Source organism: Fukomys damarensis, unplaced genomic scaffold, assembly GCF_012274545.1.
Source record: "Fukomys damarensis isolate Sample0158 unplaced genomic scaffold, DMR_v1.0_HiC HiC_scaffold_21, whole genome shotgun sequence".
Lineage (NCBI taxonomy): Eukaryota > Metazoa > Chordata > Mammalia > Rodentia > Bathyergidae > Fukomys > Fukomys damarensis.
The window spans coordinates 30,642,623-30,661,422 of record NW_022900933.1 but is presented as its reverse complement, the minus strand read 5'-3'; the positions used below and the strand labels follow the sequence as shown (position 1 = coordinate 30,661,422).

The window sequence follows — 18,800 nt, the reverse complement described above, 5'->3', positions numbered from 1 at the left end:
AAGCTACTGTCTTCAGCCTGTTTTCTTATTAAAACACTCCTGCACTAGTCTTACCCACATTTCCAATGTAAACTGGAGCTTGGATTCCGTGGCATCTTAAGTCTCATATCCAAAACAAACCTATACTTTTCTAGTCTCCTTTTCCCTAACCATGTTCCTCCTCCTGTCTCCTTCTCTCGAGTGGCAGCGCTACGCAGAAGCAAAGTCACTGAAACAGGAGCCTTGGCATCACCCGGCTTCCTGCACTGTCCTCACCTTCCACGGCCTGTCACGTAGCTCTGCAGGGTCACTAACCGCCCCTTCCCATTCACAGGCCCTTGCCTTTATTCTTGCCACCATTGCTCTGGCTAAAATCCTGCAGCATCCTTTCAACATGTCTCACTTCCTCTGACTTTACCTGTTCATCATCTATGACCAGAGTGACAAATGTGACTGTAACTCTTGTCGGGTAAGAATCTTTTGGAGACATATCTGCTAGCTTCAGGTGAGACTCCTCCTAGTATTCAGAATGCAAGCCCTTCATGTCCTGGCCCTGCCTGCCTCTGCTTCCTCGTCACCCTGGCCATTGTGGGATACTTAAATCCCTCAAATGTGCCAATTATTCAGATTCCTCCATTTCCTTCCACTTGCTTTTCTTAATCGTTGGAGCCCCCTCATCATCTACCCCACTCCTCCTCATCTGGAAGATTCTCAGGATGCCCGCACTCCATAGGTAAAGCCCTTCTCATGGGCCTGCTACCACACTCTGCACTTGTCCCCTCATGTGAGAACAGCTGAGTCTTTGTCTTTGTGTCTCCTACTTGTTCCTCTGTGAGTCTCCACCTCCATGTCCCTGTTGCTGTATTTATGCTCCCTGACTTGGGGGAGGTGGTTGACAAATGCCTGGCCCCTGAATGAAGTAGATCTGGGTGCTCACTATTGACCAAGTCACCAGTGGGAGTCTGTTTTGGATGGTGATTTTCTTCTGATTGAAAAGCCAGCTATCCCATAGCCTTCTAGATGTAGACTGTTGTGACCTTATTACTAGCATCCAGTGTCCATTAGCAGACTTAACTGTGTATGAAAATGCAGTTATCTTTGTAGGAAGTTGAACCCTTATCATTCTATGTGAACGTAATTGAAATATAGGCCAGAGGTTGATTTTTAGATTATTTGAAATGGCAGATCCTAAAATATTTTATTAATTCCCACAGGACTTCTCACAGTTGATCCAAATAAAAGGCTTAAAATGTCTGGCTTGAGATACAATGAATGGCTTCAAGATGGCAGCCAGCTGTCCTCAAATCCACTGATGACTCCGGATATTCTGGGATCTTCAGGAGCTGCTGTGCACACCTGTGTGAAAGCAACCTTCCATGTAAGGCCTGAACCTTGCCACAGCAGGTGGCTTGGAAAGGAGCTCCATTCACAAGTTCTTATTCAGTAGTGTTAGACCTGGTATCCATTATTACATTTAAAATTGCATGTGTCCTGTGGCTGAGACTGCATAGTAATAACTGTGCATTGTACACCTTTGTGCCAAGCAAATGCAAAAAGACAATTTGTCTAAGGAGTAGATGAGTGAGGGAGAAATAAAATTATTGCCAGAGGGATTACTTGAGAAAGAAAAAGGAATAGTGCTTCTCAGCTCAGAACTGAAGATTTTTAAGTTTCAGATGCAAATGTTGAAGAGTAAAGAAAGTAACTCCCAGAATTTGCACCCCAGGACCCAGGTCCTCTCAGTGCCCGGTGATGCAAGATTGTACAGAGTCACTACGGGCCTGCCCACACCTGAGGCTAAGAAAAGTCAGGGCCAACTGCTCTGAGGATGGCTGAGTCTATTCAGTTGGGAATTTGTGGTCAGAAATGTAAATCTTAGCAAAAGAACCAGGCTCATGATGGAGTGGGTGCTGGTTTAGATGACTGGTGCTCTTAGGAATTTCCAGTCAGTCAGTCAGTCAGTGTTTCTTACTGGGATGTGCCGCTGACATCTTCAACAGATTTCTTACGAGCTGGAGATGAAACTCAATGGTAGATTGCTTTCCTGAGGTTCAATCCCTGGTAACACACAGACACACACCCACACACCCACCCACACACACACACACACACACACACACACACACTTCTGGATGGCCCAGGTGGTTTGATGCACGTGCACAGCCTTCAGAAATCTTTTTCCATGAACTTCTCTCCCCTCCAGGAAGTTCTCAGAGCTTTGTTACCAGAACAACTTGAAGCTGTGGCTGTCAGTGGAAAGTTGTCATCTGGTGTAAGTCAGAAATGGCATAAAACTTGAGTACTTTTGTCTTCACAGTGGTTTCCTCTTTTTCCCCCTAGGCCTTTAACAAATACAAGAGAGAGGGGTTTTGCCTTCAGAATGTCGATAAGGCCCCTTTGGCTAAGAGAAGGAAAATGAAGAAGACCAGTACTAGCACAGAGACGCGCAGCAGCTCCAGTGAGAGCTCACACTCTTCCTCCTCGCATTCCCATGGTAAAACCACACCTACCAAGGCGCTGCCCCCCAGCAATCCTGCAGACAGCACCAACCCAGAAACCCTCTTCCAGTTCTCCGACTGAGCAGCAGAGCAAGAGTAGGAATGTCAGCAGCGATCCATTGCACCTTTATTTCCCTCAGCGTATACCTGAGATGATATTCTGTGCTAAAAAGAAAAAAAAAAGTGTCTCATTGGTCTCATTGGAACCTGCCTCTTCGTGATTTTTTTTCAGGAAAACCTGTTGGTTATCCTCATCCAAGAGCACTGGACAGAGAATGTTACGGTGAGTGGAACATGTGATGTTTTCAGTGACCCACCATGATAACAACAGGACCGTTTCTGAAAGAACAAATTCTTTCTGTAAATTTAAGTAGAGACCGGTCAGATTGCCCACGACGGAAGTCACAGGTTTTTCAGGTGTCTGCCAGCAAGACTTGCCGATGCCTTTGCTATGCCTGGTGGACCAGGTGGGCTTTTAAGAGATTTGCACCCTCTGGATAGTAATTTATCCGAGATAAAGGTCTGTTTCAAGAAAAGATTCGGTTATGAATTTTATGTGTGACATATACTTATTTCCTCAGAGAGAATTTTAACTTATTGTTTTTATTTTATTGTTATGTATGATGATAACCCGCTATTATTAATCTTTTTCTAAAAGTTTTAAAAAATTCTAAGAACTTCAGGTTCCATGCTCTGTGTTTGGGATCCATCTTCAATGCATGCTATGCTGTGTATGTTTTTAATTTTGCACTGCTCTTCCCTGGCAGTTTGTTTAATGGTTATTTCAGAGTATTAAGGTACATGTCTCTCTATTTTGAGTAATATTGCACTTTATAAAAGGATGTGAATAAAGCAGTCTGTTTTATAAAGTGCACTGTCTAAAGCATATGTACTGTATTTTTGCAGTTTTTTTCCATTATTTACTTAAAATTTGTCCTTATATCCCTCTTCTGCTTTGTATGTGACAAGTAGAATGGGGCTTGTGTGTAATGAGTCCTCAGCCACTTATGCACCAATATGAGGAAAAACTAAAGGGAAATTATACTCAACACTGTGCTTCATATTTGTACACTGTGTTGTACTACAGTGAGGCATTTCCTTCTGTAGTCATTTATTATGTACATAATATTTTAGAATCATACCTTTGACTTGTTTTGAAATTTTTCTGTTAAACTTTGAATCCAGAAAGCATTATTTTATAAACTTATGCAGAGCACTTTCATTGCTCCAAAGTTCTGAATTCATACAGAAAACAAGTGCTAGGCGATGGGGACATTTCATTAAAAGATTGCTGCATTTTAAAATATAATTAGTTCATTCCCTATGCAAAAACATGAAGTGTTAGGATTTGTATGTTATGCTTTCTTTTTAAGCCATTATGTGAAATATCAAGACTGAGAAAAGTGATCTTTGTTATGTTTACAGGAATCATGCTTAAAAAGATAATGCCCAATAAGTTTATTTTATAGTTTTGTTAATGATAACTTCTGAGCATTATTTTGGAATTTGGGCATGGTATTTATTTATCCCTTTCTTGAGGTAATAGCAGCATTAATTTCAACCAGTTACAGATACTAAAAATATTGCACTCTATGTAATGAAATTATATTTATTACTAAATCAGTGTCTATATTAATAGCACAGGCAACAAAATGACAACTATTAAAATATTTTCAAAAAATCGTATTATCATGTTTACATTTTTGTCCACAATGGTTATTGGGAATTATTTTTTATACTTTTCACTGACCTAAATGGCCACATAATTCTCTTTTAATTAATGAAAGTTTTGTACTCCTTGATTTCAGTCATTCCTAGAAAGGACAGGAGATCATGTTTGAATTATTCCTTAGCTATAGCTAATTCATAAAATGTGATGTCATTGTGTACAAATTTATAAGAGAATGTCCATTTATTTTTACACTGGATATATTTGGGTTATATTCAAGTCACTTTTTAAACCGTGTCTTGTGGTAGAAAATGAGTTATAAAGTACAAAGTGAAGGGACTGTGTTGCCAACAGAAAGACAGTCAGCCATTGTGCCCCAGTGACAGCAGTGTGATTGACTCATTGTGAGTATTGAAACTCAGTGGGTCTAATTTTCATTTTTGTTCTTTTGCACCTTCTCCTGGTGGGCACTGAAATGAGCAGAGGCAGGCAGAGGAAGAGGAGGGAGCAAAGATAAAGCCCTCAGGCACCCGATGCACCAGCCTGAGCTATCTCAGGTGGGCTTTGAAGAGACCCGAAAGGCACAGCCTTGCACTCTTCGCCAACATCACATCCTCACCGATCCCTGCATACCCACAAGCAGCCTTCAGTGCTACATTGCAGCAGCTAAATTGTGGGTATTGCGCCTTAAAATTTGTAGAGCTTTCCTTTGATTACATCAAAGCCGAACAATAAAAAATATTTTCTATAAAAATATTAAATGAAAGGACTTTTGCTATTAGGAATAAAATAGATGCCAAAAACAAATATATACATTAAGTACTTTTTATTGTATTAATTTGGGGATAATGCTGAATCACCCACTCCCTTCTTCCCTGTTTAATTGTATGTAATTTATGCCATCATGAGTCCTGAATCATATATTTTCTATATACACCTAATACATTGAGAGGCAAGAGTAGGAAGAGAAAGTAATAGACCACTACACTGGTGGATTAGAACATCAGTCTTCTGGACCAGGGATTTAGCTCAGTGGTTCTGCCACCTGCCTTGCAAGGGCAAGGTCCTGAGTTCGATCCCTGGTACCAAAAAAAAAAAAGGCACATCAGTTTCCTGAGTTAATTTCAACATGATTATCTTTTCATTCTGATTATTGCTGATTTCTTACATAAGAATGTTAATTCTTATAAACATAAGGTAATTCTTTAAATATAAGGTAAATTATTTGTAAAGAATCCTACTAGGATAACATTGACTGGTTTCTTTTTTAAATAAAAGGAAATTTCCTTGGTAACTTACTTTATTTTTTAAAATATGTACTCAAATACTTTATAAAAGTGTAAAATGTCTTGTCTGATTGTTCCTTGCTTCTATTTCAAACACCTGTTATTGTCATATTTAATAAGAACAGGGCACCTTACAATGCTGAAAATTTCTAAATTATTGATTCTATATATGCCTTAGACCACTTGATTATTTTGGGTGTTCTCCCAGTGACCAATAATAATATCTAATAGCTCAGTTCAGGTGTTTGTGTAACAATACTTCTAAAATACTTTAAAATCTAAGTAAATAGCTAAATTCTAATATACTAACTTAATGTCAAAATAATTGTCTTACAGATGAGTTACTGTAACATAATGCAGTATCTTAAAATTATATATGGCCCCTGAGATGTCTTACTCCATAACAGTGCAGTTTCTGGTTTTTAATTAATTGCATGTCACATAAGTGGGCATTGTCACATGACAATATGATCTGGCTCCAAAATGAATGTAGCAAGCGCCAATGAAATCTGGAACGTAAAACTCAAAATTGAAAAATACAAGATTAACAGAGGAAGTATGTATCAAATAAGTATTTTAAGTATAATCTGATCAAAGAAAACAGCTGCTACAGCCACATAAAGGTTTTATTTGCTATCTTAAGTAATTTCACTCCAAATTGTGACATTCTTTAGAGAGAATGCTTTCCTTCAAAGCAGATAATTTAAGTCTTGTTTTGGGGGTGAGGCAGTATTTGTTCAAAGGGACGACATCTTCCTGAGAATATTTGGCTAGTCTCTTTAGACCTCCTCTGCAGCACTGTTTGCTTTCAAGCTTTCAAGATACTGGATTTCTTCAGAGCCTTTTGCTTTGTAAGCCCGGCTCCCCCTTTTGAAGTGCGGTAGTTGGTGCAGCTGCTTCTTGTCAGCCTCAAAGCTGTTGCCCACCCTATTTCATGCATTTGGAAAGTACGCAGGTGCCAGCGCTTTCATATCTTCCTGTTGGCTGAAAGAGTCAGAAACAAAAGTGGCTCTCAAATCCTTGTGTATTCTTGTCCCCATATAAGTGCAGACAGCTCAGATAGGTACTGTTGATTACCAGCCATTTCCTTTTCTTTGTTACCTGTAACCATGTGGCAAAATTCTGATACTTTGTATCTAGGAGACTTTATATTAAAAGACAGGATTCTGGGTAGTCATTCCTGTGATTTAATTTTCCTGGTATATGTCTGCTGGGATAGGTGGAAGGACATTTTGTAAGTTTCCTAAAGTGCTGCTTGATCCATTATAAAGCACTAAACACTTCAAAGAAATAAAATGTGAATTTAATACAACTGATCTTCAGAACACAGATAATCTGGGATAATACTTAGCAGTGTGTTATTTTCTAGTGTGTAACACTTAATTTGTATTGTCTTATAAATTTATCTCTTTAAAAATTCAGTGGGATGCTTTTCCCCTCAGCAATTTTTGTCTTTCCATTTATGTTTTCAAGTCCCCCTATATTTTAAAAAAGAAGAACCTGACCATGGTGGTACACACCTCTAATGCCAACACTCTGGGAAACTGAGGCAGGTGGATCACAAATTCTATCCCAGCCTCAGCGACTGAGCAAGACCCTGTTTCAAAATTTAAAATTAAAAAAAAAAAAAGACTTGAGTATAATTCAGTATGAAGGCCCTGGGTTTAATCCCCATACCAGAATGGAAGAGGAAGAAGATAAAGATGAAAATTGAAAGGATAGAAATGATATTTCATGACTTAGAGAAGGAAGTTCAAGTTGTGCTAGTATAATAATTTGACTTTATTTCTGACATTTCTGTCTATAGATGGGTTGAGAAATCATTGTTTCCCTTGTTTGCTTTGCTTTAAAATCCAGTAAGGTTGAGGCCGCATTTTGGTTGTAATTTTTTTATTCTAGGAATCGAACTCGGGTCCTTGGCACTTGCAAGGCAGGCGGCATGAGGCTACATTTTGACTGCAGTTTTGTTTTTAACTTATAAGAAGCTGGTCATGTAAAATGTGTTCTGCTGTGTTGGGGTGCATAGGTGACAGTCATCCTCATTAAAAACCTGCGGCTAGCCAGGTGTGGTGGTGCACGCCTGTAATCCCAGCACTCAGGAGGCTGAGGCAGGAGGATCACTGTTGAGTTCGAGACCAGCCTGGGCTACATAGTGAGTTCCAGGTCAGTCTCAACTACATAGTGAGACCCTGTCTCAAAAAAAAAACCTGTGGCTGTGGTCAGCACTTAATTATTCAGAGAAGTTTATTTTAGGTGCCGTACTGCAATCCTACTTGCTAAAATTGCACGTATGGGTGAGAGGAATGACTGGATACAATAATGCTCCTTCTTTTGGGGAGTAAGAATGGAAATGTAAAGATGCAGTGTCACATAAAAACTTCACGTGGTAAGTACTGAAGTTTTGCAAAATATCTCTAAAAGCTTTACTGGCATGGATTTCTAAAAAGAAGAAGAAATCACAATATACACATAGAGGAATTTTTACAAGACTGGCCTTTAAATGTACAGCTGGTGTCTTTCTGTCCAAAACGCTGTTTATGCTTAGGTGTGGAATTGAAAACTGCTGAAAGCAATCCAAGCTGCAGTAATCTATATGGACTGTTCTCCCAGGGCTTAACCGTAAAGATAAGATTTTTTCTTACTAAAAGGTAAAGGGAAAATTAAAAGATGAAGAACATTTTTCTTCTGTGTGGATAATTAAAAGTACGATCAAGCCCCAGAGCAAATGATGAACGCTCTTGCTGTCTGCTTTCCTCTTCCATAACTGCCTCCACACTTGGTACGTGTACCTTCCCTTGTGTTGCTCTTTTTGTTTTCCCATTATAAACCCACACACATTAATGTAACCCTACACTGGTATTTAACTCACCACTTCGTGCACCCACATAGTGATGAACATTTATAGATGATAACCAATATCCCTGAAATAAGCAGTTGACTAAAACGGAGAAAGTCTGGGATGCAAATAATTTAAGGAAATAAGGATGCTATGTGGAAAGTGAATGCCTTTAAGCTTGGGATCTAAACATTGCCTGTGAACACAGAGAGGGCTACTTTACAAAAATGCTATTTCAGTGGCTGTATAAATCTGTCTAGTGGAGCCAGGGATGTAGCTCAGTGGCACCACACCTGCCTGGCAAGGTCCTGAGTTTGATCTCCGGTACCAAAAAAACAACCAATAAATCTGTCTAGAAAGTTTTGTCTATTCTGTGCCTGAAGGAACTCATGTAATATGTCTGGATGGACTCTGGAGCGTAGTTATTTTTTTCCAGGAGGACCACGGGGATAATTCTCGCCTGTTTCCCCACCCCTTCCCCAACTTTTCCCACCACCCAACGCCCAGATGACTGACATGGTCAAAGGAACTACTCCAAATAGGGCACCAAGACCACATGGAGCTGGTGATGATTTTTTTTAACTTTTATTGCAATATAATAGGTGAAGTGCACAAGGCTTACATATACAGCTCACTAATTTTTGTACCTATACCTTTCCGTGGCGCCATCACCCAGCTAAAGACGCTCCCAGTGAATGCTAAAGATGACCAGCATCCTAACTTCTGTCGCTGTTCTGACTTCCTGTAAATGGGATTATATAGCATATATCCTGGTTTTATTTGTGAAATTCACCCATGTTGTCTCATGTGGCAGTAACAACAGTTTGCTCTTTTTATTGTTGTACAGCATTCCCTTGGGTGAGTACTCTGCCTTACTCTTTACTTCTTCTACCCTTTACTGATGAGCTTTGGGATGTTTATAGTTTTTAGCTTGTGTCTCTAAAGTTGCTATGCGCATCCTTGTTCATATTTTTTTAGTGGACAGCAGCACTCATTTCGCTTGGTTTTATACATAACATTGAGACTACCATGCCATAGGGTGAGTGTATATTTAGCCAGAAGATATATTGCCAGATATTTTTCCACATTGGTTATTCAACCAATGAAAGTTTCAATTTTTCCACATCCCCATCAATACCTGGTCCCACCAGCTCAGTAATTGCAGCTGTTCTGCCGAATGGGTATTTGCTTGTGGTTTTAGCCACTTCTGATGATTACACATTTCACTATGGTTTTAGTCATTCTGACAAATGTGTATCTGATTGTGGTTTTAATGTGCATTTTCCTGAGAAGTACTGATGTATGGAACACCTTTTTTATTTTAATATTTTTAGCCATTTGATTATTCTCACCTGTTTAGTATCTCTTCTAGCTATTTGTTCATATTTGGGGAGTTGGTTTAAAAGAGTTCCCTATATTTAATGGATGAGAGTTTTTATCTGATATAATATTACAAATATTTTCTCTTTCTTTTTTCTAGTTTCTAAAAGGCTTCCTTTGACGACCAAAATTTTTATGAAGTCCAAAATAGAAATCTTTTATTTGTCGTTAATGGTTTTGTCCTGTTAAATGTTTGCCACAAGGTTGTGAAGGTTTTTTGATGTTTTGGTTTGGTTTGGTTGCACTTCTTGGGGATTGAACTCGGAGTGCTGGGCTACATTCCCACATCCCCAGCCCTTTTTATTCTTTTAGTTGGATTCAGGGTGTCATTACACTGCTCAGTGGGGCCTCAAATTTGTGACCCTCCTATGTCAGCCTCCCTGGTAGCTGGGATTACAGCCGTACACAACTGCCTGGATTTCTGTAAATTTTTTATAGATATCATTTACCAGAATATGATTATTTTTCTAGCTGGACATCATGGCATACACCTGTAATTCCAGTATTCAGGAGGCTGGGGCAGAAAGATCTCTAGTTCAAAGCCAGCCTGACTATAGAGAGAGGCCCTACCTTAAAATTTTTAAAAATTATTTTACTTCCCAGTTTTCTGGGATTCTTTGTTGTTGTTGCTTTTGTTTTTTGAGACAGAGGCTCCCATATAGTTCAGGCTGGCCTTGAACTCACTGTGTAGTCCCATCTGGCCTCGAACTCTTGGCAATCCTCCTGCCTCAGCCTCCTGAGTGCTAGGATTACAGGCACGTGCCACCATAACGACTTCTGAAAATGTTTATTAAATGTTTTTACTGCCTCTGTTCAGATGATCATAAAGTTTTTTATTGTCTTACAGTGATAAATAATACTAATTTTCAAATTTTATAATCCTGGAATGAGCCCCACTTGCTCTGAGGTATTGTTCTTTTTGTTTATCAGTAGATTTATTTTGCTAAAATTTTGCCTAGCATTTTTGAGTCTGTACAGGACAGACTTCCTTTCCTTTATATGGGTGTCAAGTGGTGTGTCAGGATTATTCCTACCTCATAAAACAAGTTGAGGATGTTCCTTCTTTTTTTATAGCCTGGAAGAGTTTTGCCCATTGTTCCTTCTTTACATGTCAGAACAGTTCACCATCGAAGCCACGTGGGGCAGTTTTCTTTGTGGGGAAGTTGCCTGTAATCTGGGCATCTAGTCCATTTAGCATTGATGTGCTGTTATTCATTACTGGTTTTAAGTCTGCCATCTTACAGTTTGTTTTCCATTTGTCCTATTTCCTCTTTGTATTTCTCATTTTCTAACTTCTTTTGAGTAAACTAAGTATTCTCTATTACATATTTTTAAAAGTCTATAATCAGCTTTATGATACTTTCATTCTGTTCTGTTTCCCTTACTTCCTTCTGGAACGACTTGTTTTTTTCTGCATGTGTTATTCGAGTCAGTACAGTCGTGTGTTGCTTTAAAATGGCGGTATGTCCTGAGAAATGCATTGTTCATCAGGTGTGCAGACGTTGTGACACCACTCAACATACCTTCGGGGATCATTGTCTTATATGCGGTCGGGTGCTGACTGAAACGTCATTATGTGGTGCATGATTGCATTTATTTAATCCCCAGGTTTGCTGTCAGTGAATTCTCTTAGCTTTTAATTTTTGAAATCTTTCTTCTGCCTTTATTTTTTTTGTAACACCTTTATTGGAATAAAATTCACATATCATGTGATTCACCCATTATAGTTCAGTCTTGCCCATATCATTGAAGGATATTTTTGTCAAACATGAAATTCTAGGTTCATTGCTTTCAAGATGTCATTCCCTTCCTTAAGTTCTGTGGAAAAGTCAGCCATGAGGCTTGCTTTTCTTTAAAGATAATGCATTTTTATTCTCTGGCTACTTTGAAGATTTTCTTTTGAGTTATGTCTTTTTAGTTATGATGTATCTATTTATGGTTTTATCTTTCCTAAGGATAGTAAACTTGAATCTGTTGGTTGATGCCCTTGTTTATCAGAAATTCTTACCCAGTCTTTATTGAAGTAATTTTTTCCAATCACCTCTCTTTCCTCTTTAAGATTTTTCCAGACCTTTCCAGCATGTTCCGTATTAGCTTAATCTTTCCTTGTTTCCCATTTTTATTTCTCCCTGTACTTCAGTCTTCAATAGATGTTATTGATGACCTGACTTCTAATTCACTTGTTCTCTGTTCTACTGATCTAATGAATTTTAAATTTAATTTCATATATTGTATTTTCCATTTTAAAGTATACGTTGATTTTGGGGGGAGTAAGCTCAAGTCTCCTCTGAATGTTCAATCTTTTACCCTATGTTCTTGAGCCTGTTCATCAAAACGATTGTAAAATTCTTGTCATCTGAATTTGTACCAGTTGGCTTGTCTATTTCTGTATTTTTTTTTTTCTTGGCTTTCCGTCATTCTCTCACACCTGTAAGTCTGGCGGGATGCCACACATGGTGTATTAAAGATCCTAGGTCTTCCTCCTGGCATGGAGGTGAAGCACAGACAGATCAACATAACCCTGTTGAGGTTGACTGCAGCTTCCCAAGGGCGTGTGTATTTCGATGCCACGCCTAGCACGTGGCCTCCCCGGTTTCTCCACTGAAAATCTAGTGTAAGTAGCAGGGTCCCATCACCTAGTGACCTTAATTCCCACCCCAGAACGTTCAGACCTCTGCCCAGCTTTCTCCCAGCTGCTGCCCTTGCTGGGTTTCTTGCGGTCTCCCTGTGTGCCTGAGTTTAGGACTGACGAGCGCCACAAGATGATATCGTAGCGAGGCTTCGAGTTCACTTCCTGAGGTTTCTTCTCTCCAGGACTTCGACCCTCAAACCATAGCTGCTTTCACAGCCAGACTCTGACTCTTGTTTCTTCAAGTCAGCTGGCAGCTTTCTGCCAGGGGTCTGCTCCCCTGTCAGTTTGAAATCAGAGGGGTGCAGTGCTGTCTTCTGCTCCGGTTTGCTCTCTGGTGCCTGTGAGTTTCCTGGAGCTGTCGTCCATAAAGAAGAGCCCTAGCACAAGCTCCTCCGCATGTGGCCAAGGGCCGAGCTCTGCTGCTAATCATTTTCAGTCCCCTTTGTCCATGTTCCACAGCAGCCCTGGCAGTGATAACTTGGCTGTCATGTGTGGTAGGAGAGGGCACCGGGTCCCTTTCCTGTGTTTTCATTCATTAAGCATTCATTTGTTCTTTCATTCATTAAACAATTTTGGGTTCCTTCTTCAGGATAGGTCCTGTTCTAGACACAAGCAAGATAATAATAAAGTTAAGATCTCTGGTGCTTTGGGACTTAAAGCCCATGTTTTAGAAAGGTTGTGAAGGGGTTTCTGAGTCACTCTCATAGTAATTAAACAGACTCTTTGGAGGGGTGTGAAGGAGACCGAGACATTTTGGATGAATATACCTTCTCCCTTTATACAAACACTTTTAGCCTTTTACAATTGCACAAAAGCTAACCCAGTTTACAGTGTTCTCGTATAATAATTTGACCACCTTTTAAAAGCTAACGCATGCTTAATTCCATATTTGAGTTGCTACATCATAGAGACAAGCAGATGAAAAACTTGTTTTATAGCACAGCTATAGGAAAATTTGAGTTAAAACTTTAGGAACTGAGTTTTGGAAGATATACTTAGCTCTGTCTGAAATAAAGTATTTTTATGAGTGTCAACATGGGATCTGGTAAAGAGTCAGCCACCTTGTGGTTTCACATTTTAAAAGCTTCAGTTTTTGAAAAACATTTCACAGGCAACTAAGCACTTATTAAGGCTTTCAGATACTAAAAAGCAGCTTTGGTGTTCCCATCTTCCAAAATAGCTTAAATGTCTGTTACCAAGAGAAAAAATGTAATCTGACCAAATATCACTGTTTCCTACTCCACTTTGATATTCTTTCCTACTTCCAGACTTCATCCAGTGGACTATTTTTTCCGTTCCTGATCCCAGAGATGACAATTTGTCTATCTGATTGCAATCTATTTTCATGAAATATCAAGGCAAACAAAGAACTAGGACATCATCATGTATGATAGCTCAGGTAACAGGTCAACAACCTGAATGCCTTGGGTTTGGTGTTCTTGGAATTGCAGCCCTCTTGAAATGGCTAACAGCTACCAGATAAAATGGAAAAGCTATAATTCCAGCACTTGGGAGGCTGAGGCAGGTGGATCGCCATGAATTCAAGGCCAGCATGGACTATATAATGAGACCCTGTCTTGAAAGAACAGAGACAGACAGACACAAAAGATCACGTATCATAAAATTTTATCATGTGAAATGCCTAGATAGGCAAACCCATAGAGAGAAAAGATTCATGGGTTCCGCTCCATGGCTGTTGGGGGGTGGTAACAGCTTAAGGGTACAGATGATGAGTTGAAGATGAAAATGTTCTGGAATTAGACAGTGACAATAGTTGTATAACACCATGAATATACTAACAACTTCTGTATGATGGGCTTAAAATGATTTTTTTTTTTACATGAAGTCTGGCTGTATTGCCCAGGCTGGCCTCAAATCCTGGGTTCAAATGATCTTCCTGCCTCAGCCTCCCAAATAGCTGACGCTACAGGTACACTCCACTGCCAGGCATAAACTGTTAAACTTTATGTTATGTGAATTTTGTCTTAATTTTTTAAAAAACCATATGCACAAAAAAAGAGCTACCAGTTTAAAAAAATATATATCATTATTTTGAGAAAGTCATTTCCAACACCTTGCTGTTTAGAGAATGGCATCCCAGCCCTCCTTCCTTTGGCAGCAACCCCATTTTAAGAATAGCTGGGAAATCTTGCACACAGAGAAATGAAGTATGGAGGGCACAAGGTAAGTAAATTTGTCTCTCAGGCAACACCAGAGGCCCAGCTTAACAGAGAAGAAAAAAGCCTCCTTTGGGTCCTATTTTTCCCAGTGCTGAATAACGTTTGGATAGATACTGAAATGTTATGTTTTGTTTTGTTTTTTGCCGTTCTTTTTGCAGGTATCGAACTCAGGACCTTACCAGGCAGGCGCAGAGCCACTGAGCTGCATCCCCAGCCCTGAAATGCTGTGTTTTAATGTTAACTACAGCCAGTTTATTACTCTAAAGGTTAATCCCTAACTTTTTTTTTTCTTTTTGGTGAGGGCTTCTCTAAAATCTTTTTTACCCAGCTTAGCTCAACACTGTCCAAGAAGAGGCCTAATTATCAGTTAGCTGAAATATTATTTAACAAAGTCATTCACCTTAGTTGTCTTTTAATCAAACAAAATGACATAAAATTAATGCAGTGTGATTTTGGCATTTTACTAAAAGGCTGTAGTGTTCCTCTTAACATCAATGTATATTTAAAATACCTTTGTCCTGGATAATTTATGCTCATTGGATGCAAATGTTTTATCAGCATGCAACTCAACTTATAAATCTTTTTATTCACCCATTGAGCTGTCACATGAAAGTTTGCATTTGTTCCCAGCAAAGATAAACTGTACTGAAGAAAATTAAGCTTTAAAAGCTTTAAAATTCTTTCATAGCAAATATAAATAGAACTGCTTAAAATTGAAAATTGTTTTACATAAAATCTTAATGGGAAGAATATATATTACAGTACAATTTTCATGAAAAGCACTTTATAAATTTTGAATAGCAAATGTTTTCAAAAAAATTTTTATAATAACTAATTTTCTCAAAATTTTTCTATATTTAGAATAAAGTACACATAAAGTTAAGACCTTGGATAAGTATTTTGTTGTATCACTAATGTAGTTGTATATTTTTTAAAAAAGAAGGAATGGGCTGGGAAGAATAAGATGTACTTAGAGTAAGTCAATATATATTTTGCTGATTCTGATTATAGCTTTTAGATATTTGAGTAAAGTCTTCTGTCAGAATATTCCAGTTGGGGGCTGGGGATTTAGCTCAGTGGCACTGTACCTGCATTGCAAGCAGAAGGTCCTGAGTTCTATCCCCTTACAGCAAACAATGAATATATATATATTCATTCCAGATGTTTTACTTATGACTCTTGTAGTGGTTTTCTAATGTCAGAATAATCAAACTCTGCTCACTTAAAAATCTTGAAAACTTGCTAATGATGAATACATCTCACAAAAACTTGAATTTTTAAAAACTCTAATTAGAAGGTGGGCATGTAATCCCAACACTCAAGAGGCTGAGGCAGGAGGATTGCTGAGAGTTTGAAGCCAACTTGGGCTACATAGGCTACAAGGCCAGCTTGCACTACATAGTAAGACCCTGTCATTAAAAGAACAAAATCAGAGCTTAAATTTATATATTTGAGTATGTGTGTATGTATGTATGTGTTATATAAGAAAGGATAAATACTGATGACTAGTAGTTAAAATGATTTTTATTACATAAACATTTTTTGGGGGGTACCAGGGATGGAACTCAGGACCTTGCATTTTCGAGGCAGGCAGCAGAACCATTGAGCTAAATCCCCAGCCCTATCATGTAAACTTTTTAAAAATTAGTTTCTGTGCTGGTTTCATATTAAATTATTCAAATGTCAGTTTGCAGGGTATTGTAAAGAGGTTTTAAATCTGGTATCATATTTAGGAATTATGAAATTATAAATTATAATGTCAAATCTTCATGTTTCAATCAGGCTTCTGGCATAATAATTACTTATTATTATTTTGTGTTAATAGTCTTTCTAAATGCTTATCTTAATATGGAGGAAAAATATTCTGCTTTCTAGGATCTTCTGACTATTTTCTTTTCTTTTCTTTTCTGTACCGGGGATTGAACTCAGGACCTTGCATTTGCAAGGCAGGCAGTGGAACCACTGAGCTAAATCCCAGGGCCTGTTTTCTAGGATTTTAAGTAATAGTTCAGTATTGTCAACTATGCAAGGCTTACAACACCTTTCCTATATTGCCTGTCTTCCTTGCCAGTGACACCTATATACAATGAAGAACACTCAACTATAAATGACCAGTCACCTGAAGGGTGTGAGATACACAGGTCAGTTTCTTTTTAAATGAAACAGATAGGTGTGGCTAGTTTGATCTAGTAACACCATATTGGTTTTTTTACAGATCTAGTGTAGCTGCAATGGGTGATAGTACCCCTGAGTTCTGGGATCACTTTAAGTTAGTTCAAAGCTAGGTAGGGAGGGTTTTTTTGTTTTTTTTTAATACCAAGACTTCAGAATGTTAAACTTTGAGTATTTAAAATACACGGGAGCTGGGCGTGGTGGTAAGACCAGCACCAGGAGGCTGAGAGAAGGTCACCCAGAAATTGAGGCTGGCATGGAGACATCTTTTCTCAAAACAACAAAACACAAGAAAATAAAACAACCCATAGGTAGTAGATGCTTTGTTTTTGTTTCTTTCTTTTTTAAATGAAGTAAAGAATGCATTTTATTTACTTGGTTGATTTATCTAGATATTACTTGTTTTTGGTGCTGGGGATTGAACCCAAGGCCTTATGCATACACAGTGCCTCTGAGCTACATCCTTCCCCAATTCAGCTTTATGTAAATAACATGGAGTGAATCCTTCAGAATCTCTCCCTTTTCAGCTTACAAATCCTTCTCAAACCAAGGAAGTAGTGGAGTTTGAACCCAGGGCCTAATGTATGTTAGGCAAGCAGTCTATCATCGAACTACATCCCCAGCCCTGTTTTTATCATTTTAGTTTGCTATAAGGGTTCCACTAAATTTCCCAGGCTGATCTCAAACTTCCTATCCTCCCATCTCGGCCTCCCTAATAGATTGGCAAAACATAGGAGTAATTTTTAATAATGAAGATATTCTGTCATATAGCAGTTTAATTTTAAAATTATCTTTGCCTGGTTCTGTGTAGCAAATATTAATTAGCAGTTTGAAGTAGATGCTGAGAACAAAGTGGGTATAAAATGAGATGGGTTTTTAATATTTATTGGTGCCAAACAGTGTAGCAACAATTTATACAGTGCATATTGTTGCCCTTTGTGTGAGTTTAAAACACATCATTGCACTCAGCTAATTTGTAGTATGCTTTGTTATTTGAGCTGGCTTCCTTTCTGAGGACTGCCTAGATAACCAGAGTAGACCGGAGTCACAGGGGAACTGCAACACATCCTCTAATGGAGCTTTAGCTGTGGTGAGCTCTGTCAGGGGCTCCTTCCTGCTGACTTCATCAGCTGCCCTCTTCCTGAAAACTTGCTGGGAAAGGCGAGGCTGCTGCCTCACCACTCTGAATATACACCTTTTTGTTCTAGAATTTCCTAGAACTTGAAACTACTCACGTGTTATTTTAGCAGACACGAGCATTTTAAACTTTGTTTCAAATGTTGTCTTTAAAGGCCTAGTTAGCCCCTCATATTTGGGAGGGGGGCCTCATAGCTTTCCCCACTGATTAGGTTTTCCCCATTTTCCTAATAATGTGAAAATATTTTCTTCTCTTTTTGTCTCTTGTTCTGTTTGGTATTTATGGTGGCAAGGAGGGAAGGGCTGTTTTTTAAATGGACCATAATCACAACTTCGGTTCTCGTCCTAGTGCAGCAGCTGGATTGGTTATTATCCTTTATTTAAAGTTCCTTCAGGGTCAGAGATTTAGCTCAGTGGTTCTGCTGCCTGCCTTGCAAGCACAAGGACCTGAGTTTGACCCCCCGGTACCCCAAAACATAAAAAAATAATGTTCCTTCAGAGCAAGGGAAAGGAGTTCATTCAGGTCAGTTTGTGAGAAGCAATGCTGTGACTTCTGGGGTCAGGGAAGCTGATGGATCTAGAGGTAGAAAGCCAGGTAGAGAAAGCCCACAGGGGAGCAGGTCCCTTTTTAATGTCTCCTTCCCGGGCACATGGTCAGGGGTCCTAGTGTCTGAGAGCTGCCAGGTAAAAAGGCTGGAAGGCCATGTGCTGACTGTCCTTAGGCTTGGGCACATCAGGTAGCACTGATATTAACTCCACCCTTGATTTCCATCTTTGGGAAACCACAGTACTTTAATTTTGCTAACTGGCCCATCAACAAGTAAACTGCCTTAATTTTATCTTTTCATTTTTTTCCTACATACACACAATGTATTCCCAGTATGTTCCCTTCATATTTCTTCTTTCTCCCACTGAGGAAAGCTGAGCTTGACCCTGCTGAGTCCTGTTCCCTGCATCACCCTCTGTATTTGATGAGTCACCCAGAGACTGAACCCTGACAGCAGTGATCTGTGTGGAGCCACCGAATTAAC

General features: G+C 39.0%; 1 protein-coding gene across 2 annotated transcripts in view; it reads left to right on the top strand.

Moving 5' to 3' along the window:
• Positions 1 to 5,373, top strand: part of Rps6ka5 (ribosomal protein S6 kinase A5) — an 86,734-nt gene extending 81,361 nt beyond the window's left edge. The window contains exons 14-16 of one of the 2 annotated variants that reach the window (XR_002025092.2): positions 1,194 to 1,357; positions 2,320 to 2,760; positions 4,630 to 5,373. Coding sequence is in view for 1 of the 2 variants with exons in the window: in XM_019206367.1 (XP_019061912.1) it covers positions 1,194 to 1,357; positions 2,320 to 2,559 (404 nt within the window). In the remaining variant the exon portion in view is untranslated. Of the gene's footprint in view, positions 1 to 1,193; positions 1,358 to 2,319; positions 3,108 to 4,629 lie in introns of those variants that run through there. The other variant, XM_019206367.1, reaches the window with a different exon arrangement.
• The last annotated feature ends 13,427 nt before the right edge of the window (positions 5,374 to 18,800 follow it).